Source organism: Panthera pardus, unplaced genomic scaffold (assembly GCF_024362965.1).
Source record: "Panthera pardus isolate Hobbes unplaced genomic scaffold, ASM2436296v1 HiC_scaffold_11, whole genome shotgun sequence".
Lineage (NCBI taxonomy): Eukaryota > Metazoa > Chordata > Mammalia > Carnivora > Felidae > Panthera > Panthera pardus.
The window spans coordinates 58,332,707-58,352,114 of NW_026526666.1; the positions used below are offsets into that span (position 1 = coordinate 58,332,707).

General features: G+C 42.2%; 1 protein-coding gene across 13 annotated transcripts in view; it reads right to left on the reverse strand.

Annotated features, from left to right (window-relative positions):
* The window catches only part of FGGY (FGGY carbohydrate kinase domain containing), a 416,420-nt gene that overhangs the window by 101,409 nt on the left and 295,603 nt on the right, over nt 1-19,408 (reverse strand). For all 13 annotated transcript variants that reach the window (XM_053894721.1, XM_053894712.1, XM_053894705.1 and 10 more), the window contains 2 exons: nt 16,997-17,058; nt 5,143-5,290 (listed from right to left, as the gene is read on the reverse strand). In XM_053894721.1, the coding sequence (XP_053750696.1) occupies nt 5,143-5,290; nt 16,997-17,058 (210 nt within the window). The remainder of the gene's footprint in view (nt 1-5,142; nt 5,291-16,996; nt 17,059-19,408) is intronic.

Sequence of the window (19,408 nt, forward strand, 5' to 3'; positions counted from 1 at the left end):
CCTCATCGATTGAGCCATCCAGGCACCCCTAAACACTGCTGAAATTTAAAAAGTAAACAAGCCATAGGTAGTCCCTATCCTCAAATTTTTTTTCTAATAAATGTAAAATATACGCTAGGTCATATGGCAGCTGTGATCTTATTTTCTTTTGTAAAAATTGTTTTTTATTGACTTCAATGCAGGTTTTAATTCTGCTATTCTGTATTTTTAGTTGTCTTTATCATCTCCTTTTTTTTTTTCCTCATTCCACTGGCTTTCCATCTGAGCTCACTTTTCCCCCCACTAAGTTTCTGTCCTATTTCATAGAGATGTGCCTTTAAAAACAAAACAAAAAACAAAAAACAAAAAAAACAACCTACTGAACATGCCGAGTCTTTTTAATATTTTCTTTTGGTTTCAGTAGTAAATACTTCTTTAAGAGGCCTTTCCCTGTGTTCCAATGGTACTTCTTTTTGCTTTGTATGCAACATGTTGTTTTCTAATGGACTCACTTTATTATTTCTTTATTCATTTCAACTAGAGAGCTATACATATTCAGTGCTTCCCAGCAGAGAGTACACATGATTTACTGTCTGCCCCACTCACTGCAACTTGGATATGCCTCTTCAGATCTAAAGCTAGTTGCCAGTTCCCAGAGTCTAGCAGGTTTTTTTTTTTTAATATTTTTAATGTTTATTCATTTTTGAGAGACAAACATACAGAGCATGAGCAGGGGAGGGGCAGAGAGAGAGAGAGATGGGGGGGGAGAGAGAGAGACACAGATTCTAAAGCAGGCTCCAGGCTCTGAGCTGTCAGCACAGAGACTGATGCAGGGCTCGAATTCACGGCGAACCACTGTGAGATCATGACCTTAGCTGAAGTTGGCACTTAACCGACTGAGCCACCGAGGCGTCCCTATTTAAAAAAAAAATTTTTTTTTTTTTAATTAGCAGCTTCTATTTTGGGTAGCTTTGGTGGCCTCACCACTACCCGGTTTTCTACCCTTAGAACAGACAGCAGATGTGCAAACCTATAGCCCTCCTCCAAATTCACAGCTTTTCCTAATGTTGACTCCCATTAACAGAGTTTTACTCGGGATCCTCAGAACGTAGGGCAGCAGCATTCATCCCAGATGGGTCTTCCTGCCCAGCTGGCCTCTTGGGTTGGCAGTTTTCTGATGGATTGAACTGAAAGGGAAGATAAGGTCTGGGGTTGTGGGAGAGTTCTGGGAAATTAAACTCACTGGCTGCTTCCAAAAAAACAAAACACCCTAACCATCAGCAGCAGCATAGAGGGAGGCCTGCCCTGTTCTTAGGCTTAAAGGGACCTTGCGTTATTAAGCCAAGGAGCAGAAGGTAGGTCTAACCTCTTGCAAGGCTAGAGGTTCACTTTGCTTATATGTCATGTATTATGTTTATGAAACAAGTTCCAGCTAGTCTTTTAGATTCTAAAATTCTTCCCAGATTCTCTCTGAGACTGTTGGTGCTGGTGTTGCTAGTTGAACGACATGTTAATTTTCAAAGTCAGTGTGAGTTTATGCCTTTTTTTTTTTTTTTTGCATCCTCACATGTATTTTCAAATGAAGAAGAGGAAGTCTGCATCAGGTCTTACTACCCAAATGCCACATAAAAAAAAAAAAATCATTCAAAGTCCGACATCCACTGAGCGCCTGTTTTGGCTTGCACAGATACCTGCATCACAAGCATCACACTGCGTAATGTTCATGCACACACTCACATGTACGCAATAATCATCTCCCTGGTTTTATGTGAATTTGGGACACCCACAGTTTCTTTTTTTCTTTGTGTTCATAGTAGGTGATCAATAATGAATGAATAACAAAGATAAGAGACAAGAGTCAACCGAGCGAAGGATAAAGAACTGGGAGAGTGTAGTGCTAGAAAGCAGAAGTACACAGAGGGTCCAGGGCTTCTCTTGAGATTTTTTTTTTTTTACTACCAAGATAAAATGCTAAATGCAATCTATCATTGCTTAGATAATGATGCAGGGAACCAAACTCGGAGGAGTTCATGTTCCATGTTCTCCTCCCCTCTAGAACACTGCATTTACTATGGTTTTCCTGGTTCCAAACCCTCTTCCTTGCTTCACTCAGTGCCAATGTCACCTCCTGTCTGAAGCCTGTCCTGACCTCTGAGACTAGGCTGGGCAGTCATCTCCCACACATCTAGGGAGCCCTGGACAGTAAGTGGCACCTGCAGCTGGCATGCCCAGTATCACCTGTTTATATATTCTGTCTGCCCAGTCCCCCATCCTGACAGTAATAGTCCTGACGGTTGGAATTACATCTAGTTATTCTTATATCGCCCAGCAACTATAAAAGGCCTGTATTAGTTCAAATATTTAATTAATTAGTTGATAAGCAAATGTCTTCATAAGTAGGATAAAATGGGAACCTCTTGGCTTCATTTAACTGGACATTAATATTGGTATTAAATACATATCATATGGATACTAAGAGCAGCAACCAATCTATTTAATATTAGCAAACTGTTCATACGTATGTTTTTCAAAGCAATACATGGTTTCTTTCTTATCTCCATGTTGACTGTCAATTAAGTACATATTAAGTACTTAGTATATGTCCAGAGAAATGTTTCAGAAGCCAAAAGAAGAAATCACATAGGTTTCCTTCTCTACTGGGAATATCCTGACCATTACAGTTGCTAAGTAGACATTCTATCAAGCACTTCCCTTCCCTCCCTTGAAACATGCTCTGTGAATATACATATTGTTGTACCTTACTGTATCTACGGCAGTGCTAGGCACTTCTAGGTAAAAAATAAAGATCTACTAAATGAGTGCTGGAGATAGTAGTCACTGCAGGTTCTGACAAAGGATAACATGACAGTAGAGATTTCAGGGTGATTACTTTGATGTTATCTGAAACTGAGGGAAAGAAATACTGGCGGGGGCAGTGCCTGGGTGGCTCAGTCAGTTAAGCATCTGACTTCGGCTCAGGTCATGATCTCATGGTTCGTGATCTCGAGTCCTGCATCGGGTGAGCTTGTGCCCCACTTCGGGTGAACACGAGCCCTAGTTCTCTCTGTCCCTCCCCTCTCTCAAATAAAATCCCTCTGCCCCTTGTGGGATTCCTTCTCTCTCTCTCCCTCTGCCCCTCACTCTCTCTCAAAAAAAAGCAAGAAATACTGGGAGAAATTTTTAGTCCAGAATTTCCTTCCTTTTGTCTTACCAAGGTCACCTTCTCCTTCTAGTGATGTGATGTAAATTCATGGAGAGACAGCTATTCCAATGTAAGCCCAACCCAAGGCCAGTTACAAAAGGAAATCACTGTTAAGAAACAGTACATGAGATGTGAGTTATGTTTGTAAAACTTTTCAAAAAGTAAACATACTAGGATCTTCTGATACAATTGGGAGTATGTCCCCGTGTAAGAAGCCTTCTTTGGTAAGCATGTACTTAGCTGTACTTGTTATAATGAGACAGGCATTCATGAAAACATTCCATTGGCTCCTTTGGAATTACACTTTGGATTGAGGTTACCTTTATAAGAATATCCTTACGGTGGCAATTCTTAAGTCTTTGGGTGTCAGGCTTGGTTTTAAGGAACAGAGAAAAGACACTGGGAGCCATGAGTCCTGCCATGCTGGGTATTGAAGCTGGGTATGACAGAAGTTGGCAAGAGAGGTAAGGACTCCAGATCCAAGGCCATGGGCTCCAGACCCATGATCATTTCACTCCACAGCCCTGCATTGTTCTGGGGTCATCTTATGAACTGGTCATGCTTCTTAACATTGTGAACATTTTAAAGGCCCATTACATTTGGCTTCAGGTATTTGTCTCCAGTTAAGTCACTCACTCTTGTACCCACGCAAAATGTGTTCTACCCCAACCTGTTGGTACCCAGGAGTCAGTTATCTGCAAGGGCAGCTTTCTGGCTGCAGTTTGTGGCCACATGACCCTCTCCCAACTTTCCTCTTCTGCTTATGCAGGCCAAGTAAGGAGGCCAAGCTCATTGTCGGTGGTGTGGGCACGCTTCATGGACTCCAGACAGACATAACTTTGGCTACATCCCATTTTCTTTTCTTTTCCTGCGACTCCCCTTTTATTAGCAGAGGTTGATTGTATCAACTAGGTAATGAAAATAAAGATCAGGCCTTCCTACCGGCGTCATAAAAACATTTTAAAAATCTCAATACAATCAGTCATAAAACCATAGAATTTTGAGTCTCCAAGTTCTCAAAGCCAGCTGCCTGTTCTACCGTCACTCAGTGTAAACCCTGAATTGCCACGTTTGGCCTCCATCCTGAACTCCCACCTCCATTCACTGCACATTCTGCTTCTTGACTTCTTGACATCTTGACATCTTCCTGGATTCTGAATTCCTGGTTTATTTTCCCATTTGTGGCCTCTCTTGGCTTCCGGGAACTGAAGTTGACTTCTATTTCTCTAGCTTGAACGTGCTTCTTCCAACCTCAAATACGATTCTCAATGGTATACTACCTACACTCAGCCACCTAATCTTGCCTGGTCACCAGGGTGTTCTATCTTAGTTTAGGAGGCTATGAACTCTGCCACAAGTTGATCCTGGCTCCTAAAGGAGGGCTCCAAATTTTCTGTACCATCAGTGACCCCAAAGGTCACCAGCAGCTGAATTTATCCATCAGTGTAAGTTATTAATTTTCTTTTCCTTTTAGCAAAGCTTAATCTGAAATCCTAATAATGTTAACATGCACTCGGAACAGCTCTGACTCAGAGCTTGAGCAGACATGTGGTTATGGCAATCAAGACCATGGGTGGTAATATTTACCACTTATTTACTGGGCAGCCTGGGGATGGAGACAGAAAACATGACTCTGCAAACTGATGTGAATAAAAAATCACAAGGCAGGGGCTCATGACTTCCAGCCGCTCCACAGGACAAAGAGGCAGCAGTAGCTAAATGTAAGAAATACTGCTTTTAACGCTTTCAAGATTGGCTCGGCAACAATGAGAACTTTCAGCAGCTCATCCTATGGAGCAGCAAGGGCCTTCGCAACAAGCGATGCATCTGCAAGAAGCCTGTGTGCCCTTGCCCCGCCTTGTTTATTTTTCCTCTTTTCCTTTCCCCTCACTTTGCTTCCTCCCAACTTTGTAGACCTTTGGCCTGCCTGCACCTTCGTGCAAGGACTGGCTGTTACTTACCATGCCCTTTAGTGTCAGATCTGCTAAGGGAGACCGGTTGCCATGGAAGTCTGGCCAAACATGTAAATCAACAGTGAGGAAACCCACAGGCCGAGCCTTCTTAATCAGATCCAGGTGACTGTTCAAATATGCATATACACTTTGGCATCTGGAAGAGACGTTGATTTTGTTTTGAAAAGGGGGGGGTAGGGTCGGGAGGCAAACTCTTCGGCAGAAAGAAACAATCTGTACTTCCCTATCAGATCCAGAAAAAAAGCAGAGTCCCCAACCTTCAGCAAAGAAACTACCCAAACCCCCAGAAACCAGCATTTTGTACTCTCAGATCATGAAGTGCCATCACCAAGAACAGGCAGCATGTCCTGGTGCAAAGCGGAAAGGCTTGGAATCGGAAGACCAGGGCCAGGAGGGGCTTTACCCCTAGTAGGTGTGTGACCTTGAGAAAGTTACTCAAACTTTCTGAACCACTTTCTTCGCATCTGTAAAAACAGATAGCATAATCCCTGTCCAACTTACCTCATGGGGTTATTGTCAAGATCAAAGGAGGCTATGCATGTGAAGATACGGTATTTTGTAAACGGGACAATAGTGGACATATGTAAAGGATTTTTAAAAAATCTGTATTGCTAATTGTAACAATAATGATGGGGTGACGAGTATAAACCTAAGTTCTTGGACTCAGCATAGGAGCTGGGCCACAGGAAGTGACAGCACAGAGGAATGCAGTTAGATCAGGAATTAGGAGACTTGATTTCCTACCCAAAGGCACCAAATGGCGTCACGTTTGTTCCTGCTCCTTTCTAAGGCTCAGTCTCTTTGGATGCAGGATGAGGGAGTCACAGTCTCCACATGTCTGGGGGGAGAGGGAGACAGAGGTGAGGAGACTGAGAGCTACGGTAGTCCTGGCCCTGGCCCTCTGGTAGATCTGGGCTCAGATCGGTAGCTGGGTGACATGGGCCAGTAACTCGCCCTCTGTGAACTTCAGTTATCCCATATAAAATGGGTCTCATAATACCTATCTCACGGAGCTGAATCTTACTGCAAGGCACAAAGGTTAAATTTGGTCGCCCTTCCCCTCTTTAAATGTGCTTCATTCTCAAAGTCTTGTACCAACGATTCTAGAGGAAAGTGGGTTTATCAGAGGGTGGCATCCTTGCCTCTTGTCACTGGTGACCTTGGAAAGATCTCACGGCTTGAACAATGGCAGGAAGAAAAGTATAGGAAATCAATGTCCAAGGGAGGGTAATATCTAAGGTACTCAAGATGACAGTATTTGAATTTCAAAAATGTTTTAGGAGTGTCGCTCAGAGATTTCTAATTCCAGTTTTGTGACACTGTGAATGTTCCCATAGAGCCCATGAAGTTCCCAAAAATTTTCTAAACTAACATTAAAGGAAGAGACAAACAACTAGAGCAGTGGTTTTCAAGCCCTTTTGTTAAATAAAAATTTTTCTTAATTTTTTTTAATGTTTATTTATTCTTGAGAGAGAGGCAGAACGCAAGTGGGGGAGGGGCAGAGAGAGAGGGAGACACAGAATCCGACGCAGGCTGGAGTCTCTGAGCCATCAGCACAGAGCCTGACGCAGCGCTCGAACCCACGAATTGTGAGATCATGAAGTGAGCTGAAGTTGGACACGTAACCGACTGAGCCACCCAGGTGCCCCTGGTTAAATAAAAATTTTGTGTGGAACTCCAATATAGGAAGGATAGAAAACCAAAACTGCTCCACGTAAGTGCCAGAGTGAGGGAGTATGTCTGTGTGCACGTGTGCAGGCCTATGCAAGATGCTCAAAGAAGTGAAAACAAGTGACCAAGTTCAAATTTAAACAAAGCCTTCTCTGAGGGATTCTGAAGCCATATCTGTAACCCAGATTGGAAAAGACTTGTCAAAGCCCACGTTCGAACTCTGCTTTAGCATGATTCTCTGACAGTGTTAGGAGAGGATCCTGGAGGCCTCCCTGGAAGGTAGGGCCGGAGCCATATACCTGGGTAGAATACAATCACATCCTGGTTTTCTATTTTCCAACTCTCTCTGCTCACGGTCCAAAAGGAACATTGACCACAAAAGCCACAGGAACGTCCATCCGAGCCAGAATCCAGAGTCTGCACTGATTCTAGCAACATCCGACTTCAGAATACCATCACTGCACTTAAAGCGAAGGGCTTTTTTTTTTTTTTAAAGCACACATCTATAAATCTTTTCATTTGCCTCTCAAGGAATCTCAGGGTAGGGCATTTGGTTTCAGACATCTGGGTCAATAAGAACCTATAGGCCTAATTACTATTGATTTGTCATTGTCTCATTTACCGTGGGTCTTTGCAAACAGTGAGATTCGTTTAGCCTCTTACATATATGGTCACTCATGCACTAATGAGATCCCTGGGGGACGGGCCATATGCTTACCCCTTTGACTCCTAACCTCCTCACAGCTGTATGTTTATTCTTTGAATGCGGCCATTCTCCTGCACGTTTTTCCAATTATACCTTACCATGTGTGCTATCTGAGTATATCATTCAAAATGAAATGCACTTGGAAAACATTATAATAACAAATGCACATCATTATTCACATAATTTTAACCTTACATGATGCCTTTTTTGGTTCTGACTTTGTTTCATTTTGTATTTTTTTTTTATTATTTTTTATGTTTTTATTTTTTACCAATTCCTTCTCAAATGGCGGTCTGACCTCTCCCAGCTCGGGAATCACACATCAACTGTTTCAAGTGTGTGCTTCTCCTTCCCTCTCACAACCCCCAGGCTCACGTATCTTCGGTCAGAGGGAGAAATTCCTGCTGCCCCGGTCCCACTGCATATGTTGAAGAAAACACAGTTGCAACCTTCACACAGTACATTCACTGTGTAGCAGCTGGGTGGTCAGGTACACAAATTCCCTAAGCTTCATTAACTTTTCTATACTCAGGACTAATTCTTTTCCCTTACAGGCTGCTGTGAAGATTCAATATACAGCCTCAGCACTGTACAATGAGAGGTAATGAATAAATAGTTTCCCCTTCCTTCCCCTCGTAGGAAATTCATTTCTAGCTTTGAAACATCCAAGAGTCAGGGAAGACTGTTCACAGACTTTATTATTTATAATCTTAATGAGGATAGCACCCCTGGAATCTCTACTCTCTCCTCCCTCTCTATAAATCAGTTAATTCTTTGGATTCTTGGGCTGCCCAGAAGTGTAGTGACCATAATTTCAAAGCAAAAATCATAATACATGGTCTAGAAGAAGACATGTATGTCCTTTCTAGGAGTTGAGGAAGTCTGTCTGTCTTCAGTTCCTCACCTCTTGACCCGCTGCAATACGTAGCTGGTCCCACAGTGAGGAACGATAGCCTTTGCTTCCAGCTCCAATGGACCATCTCCTGCCTTTATCTTACTTGAATTCTCTTTCATTCTGTACCATTTGACCACTTCTTACTCATTGGTTCTCTTTCTCTTGATTCCAGACACTATACTCCTTTGGTTTTCGTACCTCCTCTCCAGCTGGTTCTCTTTCGTTACTTGTCCCTTAAATATCTTAAGTCTCCCAGAGACTTGTCCCTCTTTCCATACCCTTGGATGATCCCATCTTCCTCTCGTGGCTCCAGGTACCATCTAGGGCTGAGGACTTTCAAATATATGCTCGTGTCTCCTGCTCATTTCTTTCCTGAGTTCCAGGTCAGATAGCCAACAACCCAACCAATGGTTCCTCTTGGAAGTCCATTCTTGAAATCTTGCCCACTCCCAACTAGGTTTCCTACACTCCTTCCTCGGTGATTCTTCTAAAATGCAACTCGGGGTGTGGGGAGGGGGTGTCTGGGTGAAATCAAGTCCTACTCTTGATTTCAGCTCAGGTCATGATCTCGTAGTTGGGGGATTGAGCTGCCAGGTCAGGCTCTGTGCTAACAGGCCTGTGCCTGCCTGGGATTCTCTCTCTCCCTCTCTCTTTCTCTCTGCCCCTTGTCTGTTTGCGCACACTCTCTCACTCTCTCATTTTCTCAAAATGAAAAGGTAAACTTTAAAATTCAACTGTGATCATGACTCACACCCCTACCCAGAACCCTTCAGGGGCTGCTCTCCATTATTCTCAAGATAAAGCACAAACTTTCTTGTCTGGCATAAGATGTTATTCACTGTCTAGCTCTCCCTACATGGCACTGTGTTACATACATGTCTTCCAACGCAGAATACCAGAACTGGAATTTCTGGGTTGTTTACAACTCTATGTTTCACTGTACCACTGGTTTGCCAAAGGGCGGATCTCTGGAGTCATATGGACATGATGTTCCAGGCACTCTGGTCTACACCTCAGAATGGAGCGGGGAAGAGGAAAAATATCTTGGGACACCACCCCCCTTCCATGTGCCAGGCACTGTGCTGAGCAACAGTAACCACCGAGAGGGAGAAAATGGAGAATTTATTTCCTAAGTCAGCACAGTCCTCAGTCTTTCTGAGGGGACCCCAATGCCCCAAGTACTTTCTAATCATTGCATGCAAAACAGAAGCCAAAGAAAGGCATTATGATATGTAGCTTATTTCTGTTTAAGAAACATTTCTCATTCAAGAGCCATTAAGAATTTAGTGATTATCCTGGCACATCCTAGGGGATGAAAGGTGTTAATATCATCACCCTCGTTCCATGACTGTCCTAGCTCAGGGGAGCCCAAGTAAATACTTGCTGACAGACTGATGGCCCCAGTTGTCAGAATGAGGGGCCGAGACTCAAGGAGCCATAAAGGCCAAGGAAGCAATCTGAGAACACCAGAGGAGAATGGAAAGTGAGAATAATCTTTAGAAGTGGAGTCGAAGAGGTCCCTTTAATCCTCATTTCCTCATCAGAAATCATATGACTTCACCCATATGAGGACTTTAAGACACAAAACAGTTGAACATAAGGGAAGGGAAACAAAAGTAATATAAAAACAGGGAGGGGGACAAAGCATAAGAGACTCATAAATATGGAGAACAAACAGAAGGTTACTAGAGGGAGGGTGGGAGGGGGGATGGGCTAAATGGGTAAGGGGCACTAAGGAATCTACTCCTGAAATCATTGTTGCACTATATGCTAACTAATTTGGATGTAAAGTAACAAAAAAAGAAAAAAGAAAAAAAAGAAATAAAGTTTATTGATTAAAAAAAGAATTCAATGAAATTATACATATATATGTATGTATGTGTATATATATATATACACATATATATATACATATATATATATATAGCTATCAGAAAGAGCAGTGTCAGGAACACTGCAAGTTCTCAATAAATGTTCTTGTCTTTTCTTTTTCCTTTCCCTGCTCCAGTGGAATATACACAGCCTTTAATGAGGAGCTTTAAATGCACCTGAGATTTGGCCCATGGGGCCCAGTGCATTTGAAGGAAGTGATCCTCAGTGGGATGACGGGAATCACAGTGGCAAAAAGAAAAAAAAAAAAGGTCTGAGAAATAAATCAGACTGAGAAACACTGACTGTCCCTACAGAAATGGCAGAAAAATCCAAGAGAGTGGGAGAAAAGAAAGGTTGGGAGAGAAAACGTGTCTTGGGAAAACTTCATTCCGGTAATCTCAAGGGGCCTGAAACCAGGAGAGCACAAGAAATGATCACTGCTTGCAGTGACCTCTGTAAAAGTAACTCACAACAGGCTGGGCGTCTGATTACAGTCGTCCCCTTTTGGTAGACTGAGAGCTTGCTGACATTAGGGGCCCTCTGTTCTACTCTGTTCCTCTCTCCTCACCAAAAGGGTCTTGTGTCCTCTCCACAGAGCAGCCAAAGCAATCCTTCTAAGGTAAATCTGATGGTGGCTTTCTCCTCCGGCTCAGAAATGAAAACCTTGAATAAAAGCCAGGGTCTTCATGGTTACCTTCAATGACTTCCATGGTTTGGCCTTGGCTAACTTTCAAGCCCTTACCTGTTCCCAACTCCCTCCCCGTCTGGTCCAGCCACAAGGGCCTTTATAGTCTCCCGGAGCCCCCCAAGCAGGCTGCTGCCTCAAGGCCTGGGGCCTTGCTGTTCCTCAGGTACTTTGGTATGGCTTGGGGAGCTCCAAAAACAGATGACCCCTGTCTCAGAGCTAAGCCATCAGCAAATCTTACTTGAAACTGCAGAAACAAGTACTGATAAACAGACTTCATTATTTTATATACTCTTCAGTTGCCACGTAACCCACTGAGTCATGGTTTGTTTCCACTTTTTATTCAGAGTCCCGCACAAGTGTCACCCCATCAAAGATGGCTTCCTCACCTGAAAGAGTTCCCATCCATCACCTCAACACCCCTCGTTCTGTCTCTTTACTCATCTCTGTTTTTGTTTAAGTTTATTTTTGAGAGAGAGAGAGAGAGAGAGCACAAGCAGGGGACAGACAGAGAGAGGGGGAGACACAGAATCCGAAGCAGGCTCCAGGCCTGAGCTGTCAGCACAGAGCCTGACATGGGGCTTGAACTCACAAACCATGAGATCATGAGCTGAGATGAAATCTGACGCTTAACCGAATGAGCCCCCCCACGTGCCCCTCATCTGTTTTTCTTTAGAAAGTTTCAGGATCAACTCCTGGTGTGCAAATGTGTGCTCTTTACCTACACACACACAATTTGTATGTATCTATTGTGTATATATAATTTCCATGAAAATAGGGACTTTTTTTTAACTTTGTTCACTATTATAAATGCTCATAAGACACTCATTACTCATCACCTTTGTTCTGCTGCCAACCTTGAATCTAGCGCTTGTGGTTTGTGCCAACACCTCCCCACCAAATTCTGCTATCACCAGAACCTCCTTCTGAGACAGTGGGAGTTAAGGTTCTATAAGAGAATTAAGACAATAAAGGACAGTTTAGGGGAAAAGAGCCAAAGTTATGATCAGTGTAAGGCAGTCTCTGTCTAAGGAGTGAAAGTTTGGCCTCACAGAGAGAGAGAGAGACTATGGTTGCCAATTACACGCACGAGCACATCTAGTTATTGTTTACTTAATTTATAAGCTCACAAAACATCACTCTTCAGGGATGGGTCTGAGAAGATTATGGCAAATCAAGAGTATGAAATACTAAATCTGTTTATCAGCACTTGTTCTTACAGTTTCAAATAGGATTTGCTGATGCTAAGCTCTAAGGCAGGAGTAACTTGCACTCTGCTTTCAGAGAGCCTCAAGCTGCACCAAAAGAGACCTACAGTCTCTGATTCCAAGGGATTTGCTGTCCTTTCCAAACAGCCAAATTCACTTCAGTAAAGTCATGCCTATTTCGTCCTAAGACCTCTGTAGTCTTGGGATATTCTATTCATAGATCTGTAAGACAGAGATGCGCTTTCTTTTACAAAACAATAGAAGCAACGTGAGAGGAAAGAGAACCAACATTTATTGAATACCTGCTAAATATACGAGCTGGATGTAAAATTTAAGAAAGAAATGAAGCCAAGAGTATACATAGATGGGAGCATCATGGAAGAATGACAAAGAGAGAAGGAAAAGGGTCCAGAACCCTAGCTGTAAAGAACTTTGATGTGATAGTCTTGAATTTGAAAAGGATACTAAAAGGACAAGCCAGAGATATAGGAAGAAAACTGGGAGACGTTAACATTCCAGAAAGAAAGCCAAGGAAAGAGAGTGTTATAAAGCAGAGGAAGGTGTGTTCATTGATGCCACATCCTGCTGAGAGTCCAAGGATGGGGACTGGAATGCACCCTATAGACTCAGCAACAGAGGTCACTAGGGACCTTAACCTTAACAGTTTCAGGGGTCAATGGGTACAGAATTCAAATTGAAGTGGGCAAGGGATGAGTATACAAAGTGAGGAAATAGTGACCAAGGATGGAGGCAATGCTTTGGAGAAGCTTATCTCTAAAAGGGGAGAAATACAGGGAGGTAGAAGGAAGACGGGGTAAAGTCGACTAGTATGTGGAAAGAGTTGGGATTTAAATCCAGTTGACTCCAGTTCTGAATTCTATGAGTTGCTGCTTCTGCACCACCCTGTGCTGTTGTTTCTCTGAGTCTGCACACTAATCCATAAATCTCTCTCTCTTCTTCTCTATAAAAACTATTCACATGAGGCTCATTCACTGAGTAGAGCTGTGGAAATTTTGAATATTGCATTCCAAAATCTACCTATCCCTTAGGTTTGTATTGGGCTTTAAGATCTTCAGAGACTGGCATTTCCACAATCTATTTTCATCCACATAACATCTGTAAAATGAGGTAAGCAAGGAAGTATTATTGTGGTTTTATGGGTGAGGAAACTGAGTCACTGAGACAATTATGGCAGAAATGGCACAAGAATCCAGACCTCCAATTCTCAGCCCAGCATTCTGGCTACTTTACCACACTTTCCGCAAGAAGGTCAGCAGGTTATGGATGACTGCTCTGCTGCTTAACCCTAGAACCACCACCACCAAAACATCCTCCACTTTTATAACCATTAGTAATAGTGGCAGAAAGAGCTGTTGTCATAATTGTCACAGTAGAGTTTACAAAGCCTTGCCAAATACATTACCTCATTAAAATCAAAACAAATTCTCAGAGGTACCCAGGGCTGGTTCTTGCAGAGTGACTACCCCATGTTCTGACGGGGAAACAAATTCATATGATGATGCATGTTGGGAGCTGGGGTTTGAATCCAAATCTCTGAACTCCAAATCCAGTGTTCTTGTCTTTGGGTTTGTGGTTTATGAATGCTGGATTCCTTCAAGAATCTGATGAAAGTGATGGCTTCCCTTCAGAGAATTATACCCGTAAGAATACAATCAACAAAACTCTGCACACAAATTAAGGGGTTCGCTCATGATCTGAAGGTAGGAACCCTTGCTCTAGGTTACATGGTCTCTAAGCCAAATAAAGTGTGAGTTGATGAAGTTACATGGTGTGATCCCTCTCAGTGGTAAGAGGGTCATAACCAGGGATTGCTAGAAGAGAAAGCTTCTGAAGCTTTCCTCAAACTCCCTTGCAGGACCATTCCTTATCTACACCCTGACAATAGACTGCTTTTTTTAAGTTTATTTATTATTTGAGAGAGAGATAAAGAGTGCGCAAGCAGGAGAAAGATAGAGAGAGAGGGAGAGCGAGGATCCAAAGTGGGCTCTGTGTTGACAGCAGAGAGCCTGACGTGGGGCTCAAACTCACGAACCACAAGATTATGACCTGAGCGGAAGTTGGATGCTCAACCGACTGAGCCACGCAGGTGCCCCCAGACAGCTTACGTTCTAGTATAGTATGCATCTCATTCTGCTCTGTGTAGGTGCCTCCCCTATTAGAATGTAAGCCCCTTGGTGGGGTGGAAATGTCTAATATAAGTAATGACACCCATAACAACAACTTCCATCACTACTACTTTAATTCCCTGAAAACTTAGAACAGCTTGACCCTTGTCACCATATGCTACCCACTATTCAAACAGGCTCCAGAGTCTATGGTATTAACCTCTACCTTAGACTGTCTCTCATTTTCCATGTACTTGCTACATGGGGTTTTTCTGTTAATATTATAGCATACCTTACTTTTCTAAAAAGGCCCAACAGCACTCCTGTCTTAAGCAGTTAAAAAAAATAATAAATGGATTTCATTTTGAAGTAACTTTAGACTTACAGAAAAGTTACAAAAATAGTACACAGATTTTCCTATACTCATCACCTAAGAAATTAACATAAGTACATTATTTTTTTTTTTTGAGTTTATTTATTTATTTTGAGAGGGTGGGGAGGGACAGAGAGAATGGGAGAGAGAGAGAATCCCAAGCAGGCTCCACACTGGCAGCACAGAGCTTGATGTGGGGCTCGAACTCACGAATCATGAGAGAGGTGTGTCTGCCAGATCTCTCCACTGTGAAGTTACCCTTTTTCCTTTGCTATTAAAGAGTGAGATACTTTGGGACTATGCATGTATCCTGCTTAGCATCATACTTTCACTCACTAATTTCAGCATCCATTGGTGATTCTTGCTTGCAATAAGTGCTGTTTGCCTAACAATGATCTTTTAGTTCCATTATTCCCTCCACATTTATTTTTTAAGGTCTATCTATTTTGAGAGAAAGAGAGAATGAGGAGGGGAGGGGCAGAGAGAGAGGAAGAGAGGAAGAGACAGAATCCCAAGCCGACTCCACACTATCAGCACGGAGCCTGATGCGGGGCTTGAACACACAATCCATGAGATCATGACCTGTGCCAAAACTAAGGGTCGGATGCTTAACTGACTGAGCCACACAGGCACCTCTCCTCCACATTTATTAATTTCAAGTACATGGTCCTTGCAGTGCAAAGGGAAATCTGCCTTTTCTTCCCTACTTATTTCTTCAATAAGTATGGCCTCAAGGAGTCACTTTATACTATCATTACTAATTCAGTTGATCAAACTGTCCCCAAAGACCACTGAGAGATTCTTAGTGCTGGCTCCTGTGCCCTTCGACAATTCTTCTTTGAGTAGTTCCTTACTTTCTGGCATCACAAAACGTTCATGTGTATATGTCCCCCGCCCTCGCTTTGGAATCGGCCATGTTTCTAAAACCTACTTTTCGGTAGAGAACACTATTTAAAAACCAGGATCTGGTGCTAGCCATGCAAACTGCTCCTAGGGGTCATTGGTTCTAGGCCATCTCAGCAGAGAACACAGGGAACATATGTATGTGTACTCACACATGAACATACACACTGGATTTATTTCTCTCTATAGCTATAGCTCTATCTGTACATAGCTACACCTACACACATACATACAAAATCACAATCTGATCCTAATATCTCCAATTTCCACCCACTACCATAGGGTTCATTGTAAGCTTCCCTTTCCCTATTTAAGAGAAACCTGGCTCCCATTATCCATAATGTAGTTATTTATTTGTTCAGTTGTGGTATACACATGACAGATTTTCAGAAGAGCTCATCCAGACATTAATGAAAAACAAATTTAGGAATTAGACTATAATACTCAAGTATAGTTATTTTATATTTAACCATACATTATACTATCAAAACATTTTTTTCCAAAATTACTTAAGTTAGTTCTTTTCTTTCCGAAACCCTTCTTAGTGCGGTTATGTTATTCATTAATACAATACGTTTCGTTTTTGCTAACTGTATTTTATTTTGCCTATTCTCACCACATACGTATATCCTCATAACTATCTATCTACCTACCTTACCTAACCTACCTACCTAACCAACCTTGCTCCCTCCCTCCCTCCCTTCTATTTTCAGGGATACAAGAAGCATCACCATGGTTCTAAGAATTAGGGTATATCGAAAAACGTACTCAAAGAAGTACCATTTCCACCTATGATGCTGTTCACACTCCCCCATATTTCTACTGCATGCCTACCCACCACCTCTAGGTAACCAGTCTCGTCACTTTCTGATTTAACTTCCCTGCATTTCTCTTGCACAAGTAAGTACACATATAGTTTCTTATAGTCATCTTTCTTCTACATAAAAAGAAGGGAACTGTAAACACTTCTTTGCTTTCTTCGCTTAACAACATTTCCTGAAAATCATTTTGTAGCAGTTAATATCCTCAGTTTTACAGATGAAGAGAAAGGCTTAAAGAGATTGGATAACTTGCCCAAGGTCACACACCAAGTAAGGAGTAAAGCTGGATTTGAACTTGAACCCAAGAAGTTCTGATCCCCAAATCCATGTTCCTTCTACTAGATTAGAGTCTCTCAGCCAGGGTTCCTGGCATATTCTTTGGGGATCTCTAGTTTCTTTGAATTCTCTTAGATCATTTTGAAAATTAATGCATGTACGTCCTGGATCATCTTATAACCAAATACTGCCAGGCATCTTCACTGCCCATAGGAACTGAAAATCACACATCTGCCTAAAGGGACTGAATGCCTTCAGTGCAGGAATGCACAGGAGCTTACAAAAGGGAATAGGGACAGCAGTTACCTGGCTGTGGCCTTGGCTTGTAGTTCAGGGAAGGCAGCATGGCCCTGCACCACGTGGTCTATCTGAAAAACAAGAGAGATGGGTCAGTTTTACAGTTTCTTGGATTTATGTTTAAGCCAGAAAGGGATATATTAAAATGTCTGTTTCTTTCCATTCTTTGTCCATAGAGGATCTATGCTAAAATGCTAACTCAACTTCAGTGTCATAGCTATTTCAGAAATTTAGCTTGGCTTAACCTACTATCAGCCTTTTGATCCACAAAACAAAGCAGTCTAAAGAAAAAAGTAGCAGGAAATGAAACTCTCAGGCTAAAGTGGCAGCAACAGATAGTATCGGGTCCCAAAAGGAGGGGTGATGACAGGAATGAGAAGGCAGTAACTCCAGGTATGGGGCAAAGGGCCTGGGTGTTAAAGCACCAATCTCCGGATCACACTATTTCCACCTCCCCATCCAAGCTGGTAGCCCAGGCAAGGTCAGGCCTTGAATTACTCACTGTGTCTTACCAAACGTTGGGGGGGAGTAAAAGAGACAGAGGAGGAAGGAATACTAACTAGTTCAAACAACAACAACCACAAAGGGTTGCCTTAGAGCTGTCAAGAGGACCCCTCCTGGGGAAGTGCCCTGCAGTTTGGAGCTGCCGCAGGCACTACCCAAAATGACGAAACGGAACAATTCTCCTCAAAAGAAGCTCCAGGAAGTAGTGACAGCTAACGAATTGATCAAAAACGATTTAAGCAATACAAAGGAACAAGAATTTAGAATAACAGTCATAAAATTAATCGCTGGGCTTGAAAAAAGCGTAGAGGACATCAGAGAATCTATTGCTACAGAGATCAAGGGACTAAGAAATAGTCAAGAAGAGCTAAAAATGCTATAAATGAGGTGCAAACTAAAATGGAGGTGGCCATAGCATGGACTGAAGAGGCAGAGGAGAGAATAGGTGAATTAGAAGATAAAATTATGGAAAAAGAGGAAGCTGAGAAAGAGGGAGATAAAAAAATCCAGGAGTATGAGGGAAGAATTAGAAAACTAAGTGATGCAATCAAATGGAACAATATCTGAATCATAGGAATTCCAGAAGAAGAAGAAGAGAGAAAGGGGCTGAAGGTGTACTTGAACAAATCATAGCTGAGAACTTCCCTGATCTGGGGAAGGAAAAAGGCATTGAAATCCAAGAGCCACAGAGAACTCCCTTCAGACGTAACTTGAATCAATCTTCTGCATGACATATCATAGTGAAACTGGCAAAATACAGGGATAAAGAGAAAATTCTGAAAGCAGCTAAGGATAAACAGGCTCTAACTTATAAAGGGAGACCCATAAGAGTAGTGGGAGACCTACCTACTGAAACTTGGCAGGCCAGAAAGGAATGGCAAGAAATCTTCAAGGTGATGAACAAAAAAAAAAATATGCAGCCAAAAATCCTTTATCCAGCAAGTCTGTCATTCAGAATAGAAGGAGAGATAAAGGTCTTCCCAAACAAAAACTGAAGGAATTCATCACCACTAAACCAGCCCTACAAGAGATCCTAAGAGGGATTCTGTGAGTGAAACGCTGCAAGGATCACAAAGGACCAGAGACATCACTACAAGCATGAAACCTACAGACAACACTGAATGTAAATGGACTAAATGCTCCAACCAAAAGACACAGGGTATCAGAATGGATAAAAAACCAAGACCCATCTATTTGCTGTATACAAGAGATACATTTTACATTTAAGGACACCTTCAGATTGAAAGTGAGGGTTAGGAGAACTATCTATCATGCTACCGGAAGTCAAAAGAAAGCTGGAGTAGACATGCTTATATCAGACAAACTAGACTTTAAATTAAAGGCTGTAACAAGAGATGAAGAAGGGCATTATATAATAATTACAGGGTCTATCCATCAGGAAGAGCTAACAATTATAAATGTCTATGCGCCGAATACAGGAGCCCCCAAATATATAAAACAATTACTCATAAACATAAGCAACCTTATTGATAAGAATGTGGTCATTGCAGGGGACTTTAATACCCCACTTACAACAATGGATAGATCATCTAGACACACGGTCAATAAAGAAACAAGGGCCCTGAATGATACGTTGGATCAGATGGACTTGACAGATATATTTAGAACTCCGCATCCCAAAGCAACAGAATATACTTTCTTCTCGAGTGCACATGGAACATTTTCCAAGATAGATCACATACTGGGTCACAAAACAGCCCTTCATAAGTATACAAGAATTGAGATCATACCATGCACACTTTCACACCACAATGCTATGAAGCTTGAAATCAACCACAGGAAAAAGTCTGGAAAACCGCCAAAAGCATGGAGGTTAAAGAACACCCTACTAAAGAATGAGTGGGTCAACCAGGCAATTGGAGAAGAAATTATAAAATATATGGAAACAAACGAAAA